The sequence below is a fragment of the Notolepis coatsorum genome (genome assembly GCF_963971535.1).
Source record: "Notolepis coatsorum genome assembly, chromosome: 2".
NCBI lineage: Eukaryota > Metazoa > Chordata > Actinopteri > Aulopiformes > Paralepididae > Notolepis > Notolepis coatsorum.
In genome coordinates, this window is record NC_140166.1 from 60,042,253 (window position 1) to 60,058,363 (window position 16,111).

The following is a 16,111-nucleotide window of genomic DNA, read 5'->3' on the forward strand; positions in this document are numbered from 1 at the left end:
GCAGAGAATTTTGATTTATTCAACACAATCAGATGACTGTCATCACTTTGCCACATGATGTATCCGTGTGTCTATATCTGTCCCTGGATGTGTCTGCCGTGTGACCTTATTTTTGATATAATATCAGCCACTTCTGCACTAAGTCGCCAGAAATTCGGTATATAATAATAACCTCTAAAGCCTCTAAGCGTCTTTTTTATTACTATTTACACAAGATCCAGACATACCAGTGTCCTTGTCAGAAATCCTACCTGAGCCTTCTGGGGAAATCAAATACACGTTATGGTCAGTGGTGGAGGAAGTACACAGTTCCTTTACTTAACTGAATGAATATGAATGAATAGTTTTATTTTTGGTCTTTGTTTACAGATAAATCAAAAACACACGTGCTGCAGCATTCCTCTGTCCCCCCTCCATCTGCCTACTCAGGGATACTACTGCTATCCCTTTATTAGTCCAGAACACCAAACCCCTGCTCGTTTCCCTAGCTGTCGCCAAGAAAACTGGAAGACAAGAGAAAACGTAAATACTGGGCAATGGTCAAGTCAAGAGTTTTATTTGTCACGGCATACAATCATACAGTGAAATGCGGGAGGTCATGCCCGCGGCGATTGTGCAATAATACAAGTAATAAGAATAGGAATGAGAATAAGACATTTGTGCAATAATACAAGTAATAAGAATAAGACATAACAGGTATAATGTACATAAAGTTTACAAAAAGCACGGTAAGACATGCTAAGGTCCTGCAATACAATGTTAGCTACGGATGAGGGACTGGGTCTTATGTACACTGATGCCTACTATACAATGCTATACTATACAGTCTACAGTTATATCCTTATGCTATCTTGCTATATCCATCTATTTACTATACAAGAACCACTCCTGTTCTTTTTTATTTTTTAAAGTGACCTTTTCATTGTGTAAGTGACCGTTGAGTGTGAGCGTGTGCAGCATGTGGTTGGGCCTTCTCTCAAATTACATATCACAGGAAACAATCTCAACCATGGATCACATCGAAGTCTCACAATTTAATAGCATCTGGGAATTGCTTGTGGATAATCTAGGCTCCTAATCACATGAGATTGACCTGTGAGCCATCCACTCCACAACCCACCCTTCTCTCAATCCCCCTCCTCATCCACTCCACAACCCACCCTTCTCTCAATCCCCCTCCTCATCCACTCCACAACCCACCCTTCTCTCAATCCCCCTCCTCATCCACTCCACAACCCACCCTTCGCTCAATCCCCCTCCTCATCCACTCCACAACCCACCCTTCTCTCAATCCCCCTCCTCACCCCCTACTTTACTTACTCCCCTCTCTGCCCCCCCGCCCCCCTTTCCCATGTCATGTGTATTCGTTGTTGTCCTTCATTGTCCTTAGTTGTAATTTGTTTGTCAATGTCTAAATCACTGTTTATCTTGATCTCGAGAACATTTTGAAAGCAGGTCTGAAGACATGGAAATGTAATCTATTATGAGTTATGAGCCTGAGCATAAAGAGCGGCTTACACACACAGTGCATCTGGGTCGATTATATAGGCGACTCACATCTGTTACGCCAAAGCTCAGATTGAAACTCTCTCCTAGCAACGGATATCTGTTTGGGATGGCGGGGGGGACTAGATCAATCTGATACAGGGTCACAAACGGAATTCAAATCACTGCCTATATTTATCAGTGGTCATTTTTCTATATTTATCAGTGGTCATTTTTCTATATTTATCAGTGGTCACCCTTCTATATTTATCAGTGGTCATTTTTCTATATTTATCAGTGGTCATTTTTCTATATTTATCAGTGGTCATCTTTCTATATTTATCAGTGGTCATCTTTCTATATTTATCAGTGGTCATCTTTCTATATTTATCAATGGTCATCTTTCTATATTTATCAGTGGTCATCTTTCTATATTTATCAGTGGTCATCTTTCTATATTTATCAGTGGTCATCTTTCTATATTTATCAGTGGTCATCTTTCTATATTTATCAGTGGTCATCTTTCTATATTTATCAGTGGTCATCTTTCTATATTTATCAGTGGTCATCTTCCTTTCTTTTTTATCCAATTTTTCTCCTTCTTTTTCTGTTTTTCTCCCATCCCAATTTTAGTCGTGCCAATGCCCCCCTCCCCTGTCTTGATCGTTGCTCGCATGTGCCCCCCACTGGTCGGTCGTAGGGAGGGTTGAAGAATCTATCCCATGTCCCCTCGGATACATGCGGAGTCAGCCAGCCACATATTTTCACCTGCCAGCGCGGACTCTCGTTGGCGACGTGTAACGTGTGTGGAGGCTCACACTGCCCTCGCCATCTCCTGTCCTTGCTGTGCAGGCGCCCTGACCGACCTGTAGGAGTCGCTGTTTACACAGTTGTCATCTTTCTATATTTATCAGTGGTCATCTTTCTATATTCAGTGGTCATCTTTCTATATTTATCAGTGGTCATCTGCCGTCTCTGACCTGCTGGTACCGGTCAGCAGAGATGACCAGCGGTCGATGTTTGCTCTCGGCGTACAACATGCCAAAACACTGTGAGATGGATTCTTTCGCCTGTTTTATTGCAACACTACTATCACCGACATCTAAGAAGGGAGATCCCCCCTTGAACGGCCCTTCTAAGGTTTCTCTCCTCCACATTGCCTGTGGTGCTTTTTTCCTATCGCGTGGGGTATGTTTGGGAGTGTTGCATTCATTTATTTTGCATTTTATTTTGGATTTCATGGTGGGTTTTTTGTTTTGATAAGATAAAACAAACAAACAACAAACCATTAAGTGCATTATGCAAGATGTTGTAAATGATGCCCATCCAAGGTCAAAATCAGACAATTTGCTTACTTTCCTCGTGTGCAGTGGGTCGTGTTTGAATGAGGGAAGCCTAGTTTCACCCACGCAGAATGCCTCCTCTCAGGTCTCATGTGGGCGGCGGGACTCACCACCGTTATGTCATATAGAGATGATAACGTGCAGCTGCTCTCTGTGTGAATCACCTCCCCCCTCCTACTGTCTCAGCTGAAGTGTCAGTCATACCTGCCCCTAACGCATCGTTGAATTTCACAGGCTCTTGACGATTTCCTTTAAATTGGAGACCATTTTCTTTTACACACTTGACCTATAAAATGACAAATTATGACCACTAGAAGAACAGCCTCGTGAAATGTTACAACCACAATGGTAAATGGCTGCATTTATATAACAGCTTTTATCCAAAGTGCTTTACAATTTGTTCCTCACATTTTACCCATTCACTCACACATTGACACACTGACGGCCAGTGATGCCACAGATTACTTGTAAAAGTAATCTGATTACTGATTACTGATTACTCCTTTAAAAAGTAATCTAAGTTACTTTACTGATTACTTGATTATCAGAGTAACTTAGTTACTTTGAAAGTAACTAGGTTACGAAGTCGTCGTCGTTCCCCCAACAGTTTTTTTAAACGCTTTATTGAAAGTGCATAAATTGTTTTTAACTTGTTTCTCTGCACATAACGTAAATTGTTAAACTAGTGCTTCAGCTTCTGTACCATCAAGTATGGTAAAGCAACAGTCTATGATGCTCACAGCATTAGAGCAGCCAGCCAGTGGTTTTACAAAACCAGTGTATCACATCTAACAAATGCAGGCTGAACTATTCAATTATATCAACTGTAACTATTAAATTGTTTTTATAAATGTCTCTCTATAAACATACAATCAGTCTCTCTTTAACATGTAAATTAACTGTAAATCTGGCAAATAAGAGCTTTTGCTCTGCCACCATCAAATATACATTAATCAAAAGGGAAAGAAACAATCTCTCTCTTTTGGTGTTTGGCTGGCCTCCGAGTCCTCCTGTACCTAGTCGAAGCGTCGGCTAGTGTTGTGATTCCAGATGCTTTCAATGCAATTGGATGTGCTATTTTTAGCGGTAGACAGTATTTTGTTTCCTCCGCATATGAATGTTTTTTTCACCCGGCTTAGCTGACACAAACGTGAAGTAGTGACTGACGAGCGTTTTGGGGTGGAATTCTCCATGCAGACGATGCTGTAACGACGGAGCCCTGCTGTCACACGATTGGCGCATATGTCACATGACGTGCTGTGAAGACCCGCCCTACTCTGCCTCTGATTCGCAGACTGTGGATGGGGAATGTGATTGGACCAAAGCAGAGTCACTCACAGACAGAGTGTCCAGTCACGCCGCGGGACACATTGTGTATTTAACCGTTTCACTGCCACACGACGTCACTCCCAAATAAGAAAAACAGCTCAAAATGTATTTTTGACTGTCGAAAACGAAATAAAATACTGCATTCCGCCTGCATTATGAATTTATGATGAGATAGTAACGAAATAGTAACGCACAGCCACTTGGACAAGTAACTGCAATCAGATTACTGGCTTTTAAAGATTAACGCGTTAGATTACTATTTTCGGGGAAAAGTAATCAGATTACAATAACGCGTTACTTAGTAACGCGTTACTGGCATCACTGCTGACGGCGGAGGCAACCATGCAAGGTGCCAACCTGCTCACCGGGAGCAGTTAGGGGTTAAGTGTCTTTCTGAAAGGACACACCGACACGCTGCCCGGGAGGAGCGGGAATCGAACCGGGAACCTCCTGAGCCACTGAGCCACTGTCGCCCCCAACTACAAACTAGAGACCTGGGGCATTCAGGAGATGTACATGACTTGCCTAGGTATATTCACAACAAGGAGGGTGGGTCAATAATCCTCCCTCTCTGTCAGATTATCTGTCATTTCAACCTGGACGTTCACTGCTATGCCGATGACACTCAGGTATACCCCAGCACCATATTCCCCCACAACCCACCCCTCTCCTACATTGACTCCTGCCTCTCCGCAAAATAAAAGTCTGGATGCGATCAAATGTCCTCAAACTCAACAGTGGCAAAACTGAACTCCTCCTCATTAGCTTCAAGTCACCCTCAGCAGAATCAACAAGTCCACCCTCAGCAGAATCAACAAGTCCACCCTCAGCAGAATCAACAAGTCCACCCTCAGCAGAATCAACAAGTCACCCTCAGCAGAATCAACAAGTCACCCTCAGCAGAATCAACAAGTCACCCTCAGCAGAATCAACAAGTCACCCTCAGCAGAATCAACAAGTCACCCTCAGCAGAATCAACAAGTCCACCCTCAGCAGAATCAACAAGTCCCCCCTCAGCAGAATCAACAAGTCCACCCTCAGCAGAATCAACAAGTCCACCCTCAGCAGAATCAACAAGTCCACCCTCAGAATCAACAAGTCACCCTCAGAATCAACAAGTCCACCCTCAGAATCAACAAGTCACCCTCAGAATCAACAAGTCCACCCTCAGAATCAACAAGTCCACCCTCAGCAGAATCAACAAGTCCACCCTCAGAATCAACAAGTCACCCTCAGAATCAACAAGTCCACCCTCAGAATCAACAAGTCCACCCTCAGAATCAACAAGTCACCCTCAGCAGAATCAACTAGTCACCCTCAGCAGAATCAACAAGTCCACCCTCAGCAGAATCAACAAGTCCACCCTCAGCAGAATCAACAAGTCAACCCTCAGAATCAACAAGTCACCCTCAGCAGAATCAACAAGTCACCCTCAGAATCAACTAGTCCACCCTCAGCAGAATCAACAAGTCACCCTCAGAATCAACTAGTCCACCCTCAGCAGAATCAACAAGTCACCCTCAGAATCAACAAGTCACCCTCAGCAGAATCAACAAGTCACCCTCAGCAGAATCAACAAGTCCCCCCTCAGCAGAATCAACAAGTCAACCCTCAGAATCAACAAGTCACCCTCAGCAGAATCAACAAGTCCACCCTCAGAATCAATGACGCCACACTCACTACTGATGGCACTACTCTAATTCCTCCCAGCCTGCAATGTTTTAAAGTAGAGGAAAAAGGACAAATCTTCATTCTAATGAAGCTTGTGTAGAGACGGACTAGTCTAGTAGTGCACAGCTGGCCAAATTGACTCCCACGCTCAACCGTGATCGGTCAAAGCAGTTATAACCTCTCAACAGAAGCTGGCACTTTGCTTAAATGCAAGAAAAAGCCCATAGCGATGATTGACAGACAAGTCAAGACAGACGATCAGAAATCCGATTTCTGCATTTATCTCAGTGACTTGTTGTGAATTATAGTTACCGCTTTCTGGATGTGTGTAATTCCCAACCCACCAATCTTGTGCGTCACATAGAAAAACACTTGTACAATACACACATAAAATACTCATACAATAAATCGGGCATAAAATACTCATACAATAAAACATGCATACAATACGCATACAATAAAACATGCATACAATACGCGTACAATAAAACATGCATACGATACGCATACAATAAAACATGCATACGATACGCATACAATAAAACATGCATACAATAAGCGTACAATAAAACATGCATACAATACGCATGCAATAAAACATGCATACAATACGCATGCAATAAAACATGCATACAATACGCATACAATAAAACATGCATACAATACGCATACAATAAAACATGCATACAATACGCGTACAATAAAACATGCATACAATACGCATGCAATAAAACATGCATACAATATGCATACAATAAAACATGCATACAATACGCATACAATAAAACATGCATACAATACGCATGCAATAAAACATGCATACAATACGCATGCAATAAAACATGCATACAATACGCATGCAATAAAACATGCATACAATACGCATACAATAAAACATGCATACAATACGCGTACAATAAAACATGCATACAATACGCATACAATAAAACATGCATACAATACGCATACAATAAAACATGCATACAATACGCGTACAATAAAACATGCATACAATACGCGTACAATAAAACATGCATACAATACGCATACAATAAAACATGCATACAATACGCGTACAATAAAACATGCATACAATACGCATACAATAAAACATGCATACAATACGCGTACAATAAAACATGCATACAATACGCATGCAATAAAACATGCATACAATACGCATACAATAAAACATGCATACAATACGCATACAATAAAACATGCATACAATACGCATACAATACGCATACAATAAAACATGCATACAATACGCATACAATAAAACATGCATACAATACGCATACAATACTCATACAATAAAACATGCATACAATACGCATACAATACGCATACAATAAAACATGCATACAATACGCATACAATACTCATACAATAAAACATGCATACAATACGCATACAATACTCATACAATAAAACATGCATACAATACGCATACAATACTCATACAATAAAACATGCATACAAAACACTCTTGAAACAGTTCAAACACATAACGGGAGACAGAATGTGCAACTCTTATGCAACACATGAGAGTAAAAAAAAAAGAAAAGAAAACACTGCACGACCTCATCCCAGGTGCACTGTATCAATCTATTTATACCACAGCCATTGATTGATCATAATATGTTCTTAAACACATCTCCTCCATGCAAAAGAAGAAAACCCCACACCATAACACTGCGAGGTAGCCAAGCTGTAAGAAGCAAGCTTGTTTATATACGCAGACGGCGTGTTCGGGCAGCAATCTCCAAAACACCGGAGGGGCGGCGTGTGACAGAGACGAGGATCCTCCTCCTCGTGTGGATCAGTTGTTGCTGCGGGGCCGGGGACCTCGCCATGTTGGGTGCTGTTTGCCGTCCCCGTTACACGTCTCTCTGTCCGCGGCTGTAAAGCGGGAGGGGGAAAAAGTTAGCTTCTCACGCCAGGCTGCTTCCCCGTGCCTCTGGCTTTATCAACGACCCCTCTGGTCACCCAGCCGCAGGCCTCTTTGTCCCCCTCCCGTCGGGGCAGACGTTACCGCTCCATCACATGCTCTACCTCTCGGTTCACTAAGAGTTTCTTCCCCAGTGCTGTGCGCAGCCTGAATAACTCCAAAGGCTAGATTTGTATATTATCCTATTTTATTTTGGTGTGTTATTAGTCAGGTTGTGGAAGTGCTGTTTCTGTGTGTCTGTCTGTGCATCACGCACTTTGATTATATGCACTTTTACTGTAAATTGTGCCTCTATGCATTGTGCACTTTACTATGATATGCACTTTAGGGGATGTTGATATCAACCTTATAGCGGGAGGGGAAAAAGTTCGCTTTGGCCTCGCTCTCTCTCTGTTCCACATCATCGTCGGTACATTTAGTCGGCGCCTCGTGTAAACACTGAGTGGGCTTTACTCGTACGTCAGCTTGTCCCCCAGCGGGGTGGGACTCTAGCTCGCTTGTAAGGCCTATAGTTTCAAGTTTCAAGTTTCAAGTTTGTTTATTAATTGTCATAGTAAAATACAGAATACTTTATCATGAAAGGCTTTTTTCTGTATGAGCCCCTGGGAGTGTGCTTCATACAGTAATAGATACAAATAGATAAAAAGTATAAAATATAAAAAGTCAAAAGTACGTAGAATAAAGTGTTCAGTCAATATACATGATATATACAATATACAATACAGAGAAAAAAGAGTAACAGTGAGGTACAATGCAGAAATGGGATGAGGTACAAACTTGCGGTATAAGGTGCAATGAGGTATGAATTGTAGCGTAAATCTCTTTACTAATAAATATAAAGTGTGTTAAAGTGTCTAAAGTGAGTAACGTGGGTGTTAAGGTGAGTGTTTATTTAAAGTGCACGTGTGCGTGTGGATGTGTGTGCTGTGAGTGTAGATGATGGGTTGTTACATAGTGTTATTGTCGTTGAGCATCCTGATGGCCTGATGGGATAGAAGCTCCTTCTGAGTCATGAGACTCCGGTATGTTTCCTCTACTGCACCCCGAAGTTACGACTTCACAACATCGTTTATGATGTACTGTATAGTAGATTGAGATAACCGCCAACGCCTTAAAGGGATGTTTCACATTCAGTAGATTATTATAGATTATTATTATTATTATTATTATTATTATAGATTAGTCAAGTCAAGTCAAGTCAGTTTTATTTATATAGCACATTTCCAGGCAGCGGCAGCTGACACCAAAGTGCTTCACAAGCAAGTTGATAAAAACTAAATAATGTGATGCAAGGTATAAGATTAAAAACATAGCAAAGCAATGAAAGCAACAAAAACAAAACAATATGGTGCAAGATATAAGATTAAAAACATAATAAAGCAATGAAAGCAATAAAAACTGGTAGGACACAGTAAAACAAAGAGGATAGAAGGGCCAGGGGTCTAGTGGTAATTAAGTAGGGGGGAAGGCCAAGGAGAACAGGTAGGTTTTCAAGATTACTATTATAAAGAGATTTGCACTACATTCATACCTCATTTGCACCCTACCCTAAGTTTTGTACCTCTGCATTGTACCTCACTGTTACTCATTTTACTCTGTATTGTATATTGTATATATATGTATATTGACATTACTTACTTTTTACTGTATGTAGCACACTCTCAGGGGCTCATACAGAAACAAGCCTTTCATCATAAAGTATTCTGTATTTTGTTGTGACAAATAATAACCAAACTAATAAACTAAACTAAACTAACTAACTAACTAGAGTTCAAGTTCAAGTTTTGTTTTGTTTTATTTGTCACATTATAAGGTACATGTGTACATTACAGTGAAATGCTTGGTTCTGTGTGAGCCCCCTGAGATTGTGCTTCATACAGTACAAAGAAAGTCAAAAGAATAAAGACCAAACACTATAATATACAATATACAAAACTAAAGTACAAAAAGCAAAACAAAATGCAAAAATGTAGGTAGAGATGTAGTGCAAATATTTTAGTAATAAATAGATAAAATATGGTGTGTTGTTAAAAAGTGTTTTAAAGTGTCTAAAGTGAATGCTAATGGTGAATGTCGTCATGTGAAGTTTCAACATGCAGTCTTAAGTGTGTAAGTGCATCTACACCAGGGGTCACCGACCTTGTTGAAACCGAGAGCTACTTCAAGGGCTACTTACAAACTTCCTGAATAACAACATTGCACAGATCACCTTTTAACCCTCTAAGCCTACATAGACAAAGTGTAGCTGGACATACTGTAGTGTTATATCTTTGCCAATTCTGAGCTTATTGTTTGAGTCAGTATCAAGTGTTGATTGATTGATTGATTGATTGAATTTATTGGACAATCTAAAGTCACATACAATACTGATACACAACATGTACAGCCATCACATATATACACCTTTTATGATTTAGGGGAGCCTACCCTTTATTTCTGGTGCAGTGTAAAGTCGCCATCATACTTTACCTTTGAATTAATGAATTAATGAATGAATAGTTTTATTTCGAATGATATATATATATATATAATATAATAATAATAATACAAATATAATTAAAATATTTATAATAAAGTAAGATCAAATAAAATAAAATGTAATAACATTTACAGTGGAATTGTTTTTTTTCCCAAAGATTCTACACTGTAAGCTAGCGTCTGCTGTCAACGCCAGCGTTCCTCCCAGGTGGCAGGCTCCAGTTCACTCCACTTTTAGGAGCTAGTTTAAATATTATACTTCTGAAGTATAAACAAACTACTGCTGAGTCAAAGGTGCAGTACGGTACGTGTTTGTTTTGGCATTTGATGCATCTTCACAGACTCATTACCAATGAAAAATAAAAGCAGATCTGGTAAATTTATTGCACGTTTCACTGTGCTGTGCTTCTACCGATGGTGTGGAATAATTGTATAACCCCCGCCATCCCAAATTGTAATCTCCCCCCTTCCCCACAGACAGCCTACTGTATACCCCTGTCTACCCTCCCCCATCCACCCACCTATCGTCTAGGGCAGGGGTTCCCCTGGGGGTTGCCCACTGAACTTAGAAGCAGGCCAGGAGATCACTGCAACTCACACAAATTGGAGAACTATCTCTCTCTCTCTCTCTTGCTCTCACACACACACAAAGGGAGCCGCATGTGATTGGTGGAGGCGGGACCCTTACAAAAAACTGCTAATCATTGACACATGCTAGCCTGTAATAATCCCCCCCAGAAAAATCTACTTTGCATTTGATATATTGCAAATATATGCCATCACACACACTGGCATTTAAAGGGTTAGAATTATAAAATGAATATGTGGTGTTATGATCAGGGCTGAAGTTGAATAAAAGATTGTATCAATTACAAAAAAACTGAAAATCCATAAAAATCTGTGTTGTTGCTAATCATACATATGCTAGCCTGTTTTTTAACAATAATTTGTGATGCCATCACAAACACTGGCATTTAAAGGGTACAAATAAAAATGCCTGCACCAGAATGCAGGAAATGAAGTCTTTGTAACAAACATTTTCCTGGTGGGGGACCCCCAGACCCCCTGCTTAAAAAGTGTCCTGACTGGGGCTATATTTTGCACTATATTTCCTGGCCTGAATGATTTCCCCAGTCCGGCCCTGGTTAAAAGCCTCCAATGCTTATTAGTGTGTGTGCGTTTGCATGTTTCAACCATACATTTCCATTTATATAAAAAAAAATATATATATATATATATATAATAGTGGGGGTTGCGGCTCACTGACAACGTTATTTGGGGGTCGCGGCCTGAAAAGTTTGGGAACCCCTGGTCTTGCCTCAGGGGTGGGAATCACCAGAGGCCTCACGATACGATACTATCACGATACTTGAGTCACGATACGATAGTATTGCGATGCTAAATATATTGCGATATGCTGAGTATTGCGATATTAATATTGCGATATATTGCGACTTATTACCTTTTTTCAACTGCAAAGTCACACTTTGTCAACATGTTTTATCTAATAAAATAAATCATCATTTTTATTGCAGAACATGGTATTTTCTCAAGCAGACAGATGTCAACACTGTAATCTGTGTTGCATGTACCTGACAAACTGAACTGTTTGTATTACAGTCATATTCCAACTTAACTGAATGCACACGTGTGTGTGTGTGTGTGGACTACTGTACTATTACAGGTATTGAAATGAACAATGCAACTTCCTTAAACAAAAAGAAAGCAGGGGCAGGGGTGAGGTGGGTTCTAGGAGTAAGGTCAAGCAGTAGTCTGACTAGCTTGTTTTGAGATGTTTGTAATTTGTTTTTTAGTGCCTTTGAGGTGCTTTGGTACCATGAGGTGCAAGCATAGTCGTAGTACCCTTGAATGAGTGCTCCTGCCAGAGTCTTCAGGGTATTCTTGTTTACCAGAGAGGAGATCCGGTACAAGAATCGAGTTCGTTGGTTGTCTTTTTTTATTACCTTGGATGCCATTTTGTCACAGGAAAGATTTGCCTCTAGGATGGAACCCAGGTAGGTAATTTCGTCTTTCCTTGTGACAATATTGTCACCCACTGTAACTGAGAAGCCGTCGGTCTTGCTGAGTTTGTTATTTGAACCGAAGAGAATGGACTCTGTTTTGCCCAGGTGTAATGATAGTTTGACAGTGGAGATTTACCAAAACTTGTATAAGTACACTTTAGTGTTCTCAGAAACTTATTTTGTGTGTGTGTGTGTGTGTGTGTGTGTGTGTGTGTGTGTGTGTGTGTGTGTGTGTGTGTGTGTGTGTGCAGGTGAAGTGGAGTGGCAGCCAGGCGGGGTACAGTACGGGGTACAGCCTGGAGGGGGAGTTCCCCGAGATGCTCTTCACCATCAGCAGGGAGGGAGTGATCTACCTGAACGCCCCGCTGGACCGAGAGACCCAGGACCAGGTCTGGACGTCTGCTAATGAAACACACATTATGACACAGGCAGAGAAATGACATTATTACAATACAGTACAGCTCAATACACACAATTGTTAAGGGAATGCAGACCAGAGAAAGACTTTCGTCTTGTTTACATCAGGGTCCCCCATTTTCAATTCATCATAAGTCATAACATATATGACATACAGATAGACAGTACTGCTACATCTATACATTTATGACATACCAGATATACAAATATACAGTACTGTTTATGATACAAAAATTGTCTAAAAAGTGCTCAGATTCAGATTCAGTTTTATTGTTGCATCTCGTCACATTTACATACAAACAGAGCAAGATTATTAGGTCTTGACCTACAGCAGTCAATAAAATACACATAGATAGAATACATACGAAATAAAACACAATAAAAACCGGCATAATAATGATGTAAGAAAAAGTGACAGTGCTGAGAGTGGTGATATAAAAAAGTGCAACCGTAGAATAAAATGTACAATACACAGTATTACTACAGTATGTACTGCATAAGTACACTGTACACAGTATTACTACAGTAAGTATGCAGGTGTGTAACCAGGTTGAAACCTTGCAAAATGGCCGCCCCTGTGGTGTAAACTCACCGCTGAGTTAGATCCCCCCACTTTGGGGGAACGGACAAGACCGTGGTATATTTACAATAAGTGGTCACGTGGCGCCGGCTGAGCGAAGGGTTAACGTTTAACGAGGCTGTCGGAGGACAGCTGCCGAGTGAGAAGGATCTGCTAGTCACCCCCGTTACCATGGCTACAAATGGCGGAAGCCTTAAACCCTGAAAGCACTGTTGAAAGTATACACTCCTACGCAGAGCTGCTTCTGGGACGTCGTCACACAGCTGGTGAAACAGCTCTTCCCTAAAATATTAAGCTTGTCTGAACATTTATGAGTTATGCAGTGATGTAGTTATCAGAGAAGTAAACAGTCTGTCTGCGTGAGGAAGCCGTATAGCCTTCCGGCTGTGTTGTTTCCATGGACACAGTGAATAATATACAAGTGAAATCATTTCACTTTTTTCAAAAATAAATGTGGTTCTTATTTGTAAAGTAGGTGGAAATGGTCATTCTTATTCAATATGTTAAGTGGAAATATTTTAGAGCACCTCTGTTCCCTCTCTGTGTGTCTCTGGCACATGGCACCAAAATTCTACATGAATTCATCTTTATTGCCTGGCTACCCCCACAGCCCCAAAAGCAAAACACTTTTACAAAAGCACAGCTAATTGATCAATCAATCAAAGCTAATGAATTGCTTGTGTTCCCATTATGACATCATGGAGGGTACAGTAAGTCATTCCGAGCAGCTTGTTTAGGCTTGAAGACGTCAGCCCCCTGGCCAAGCGGCAAGGAGCAGGCGAGAACGTGGGATTCTGCCCCAGTGATGTCAGACTTCCAGATCCATACAAACTAGGGATGTTCGATATTGGCTTTCTTACCGATATCCGATACACCGATATTGTCCAACTCTTAATTTCCGATACCGATATCAACCGATACCATATATATGCAGGAACGTTGCTATGCATACTTTTGACAATAAATAGAACTAGAAATAGAAGAATTTGTTCTTACTTGCTTGCCTGGGTAAATAAAGGTTAAATAAATGTAAACAAAATTAATATATATATATTTTAAACCAATACCGATAATTTCCGATATTACATTTTAATGCCAATATCGGCCGATAATATCAGTAGGCCGATAATATCGGACATCTCTAATACAAACTAATTTCCCATAACATGTAACACACACACCCAGCTCTGCCCCCTCTCTCTTACTCTGCCCCCCCACAGACTCTGGACTAACCCCCCCCCACTGACACACACACAGACACACACTGCCACTTTACAAACTCACTGCCACTTTACTTTACTGCCATTATTTTAGTTTACATTATATTAGTTTACTGCCATATCTATCATCTCACTGCCACTTTACTGCCATTGTTGTATTGTACTGCCATTATTTATTATTTATACTTACTATGTACCACTGCTGCTAATATATTTGCACTAAGTTCTCTTTTACCTCCTATATTTATTTCACTCATACATTCATTTTCTTTAGCTATTGTTTATACATATTGTTATATACTATATTGTATATAGTCCTGTATATTGTGTGTACATCGTGTCCCATATCTTACTTTATGTTTATAGGGATGTCCGATATTATCGGCCTACCGATATTGGCATTAAAATGTGATATCGGAAATGATCGGTATCGGTTTTCAAAAAAAATTATAATAATAAAAAAAAAAAAATATATATATATATATATATATTTATTTTGCAGCTAAGGTTAAAGGTTAAATACATGTAAAAAAATATATATATATATATATATATTTTTTTTTACATGTATTTAACCTTTATTTACCCAGGCAAGCAAGTAAGAACAAATTCTTATTTTATTTATTGTGAAAAGTATGCATAATGTTGTGTTTTATTGGGGGGGGAAACCCTGCATATATCGGTATCGGTTGATATCGGTATCGGAAATTAAGAGTCGGACAATATCGGTATATCGGATATCGGTAAAAAAAAGCCAGTATCGAACATCCCTAGTTTATAGTGTCCTATATGTTACTTGTTTTATATTAGATATTTTTTTATATACACCGTGGGAAGGGGGAAACGCAATTTCATTTCTCTGTATGTCTTGCACATTACGAGACGTGACAATAAAGCTGACTTTGACTTTGACTTTGATGTCCCCTTTAAAATACATCCCCATCAACATGAAGATCTAGGGTTTACACCAGGGCCGCCACTTTCATACAGATAAAAAGCTGCAGGCTATTAGGTTGATGACTGATGGTTAGTTCCTGGGCAAGTAGCAATGCACTGTTGTAATTGAAGGCTTTAAACTCGTATTCCACTCAAACTGTTATTGGAAAGGGTGTTTTAGGCCTACTAATGTGGAGGTGATGTATAGGGGGGAAAGACATCACTATTTTCCTTGAACTATTGCAAAAGAAAACCACCATGGTTTGGATTATAAATCAAAAGGCTTTGGCTCAAGTGTTGCTTGTCTTTCTTTCCTCTGGAGTTTTTCCAAAACGCTATAATCCCTGAGGAGGGGTCAAGGGTCAAGAAAACATTGCTTTGGCACAAGGAGTAGTGTACAGTATGTGACACTGGCCATAGAATGACACATGAGCACACTTTGCAGGGAAATGTTATCACAACTGCATTCGATTTCAGTTTTTAATTTTTTTCCCAAACAGCCCATGACTGAAATCTGTTCCCATCGGAGCTGAGAAGATTAGGATTCCTTTATTGACACGTATTTCAGTACCTTACAGCAAGAAAGAGTGAAATTATATTCGTTGTGGCCCCTAGACCATAGCAGCTTCTAATAATATAAATATAATAACATTTGCATAGAATAAGAATAAAAT

General features: G+C 40.1%; 1 protein-coding gene across 1 annotated transcript in view; it reads left to right on the forward strand.

The window, feature by feature from the left end:
* Positions 1 to 16,111, forward strand: part of cdh16 (cadherin 16, KSP-cadherin) — a gene marked incomplete at both ends in the record, with an annotated part of 147,215 nt that overhangs the window by 17,025 nt on the left and 114,079 nt on the right. Inside the window, 1 exon segment of the mRNA XM_084308172.1 lies at positions 12,536 to 12,673. Within this exon segment, the coding sequence (XP_084164298.1) occupies positions 12,536 to 12,673 (138 nt within the window).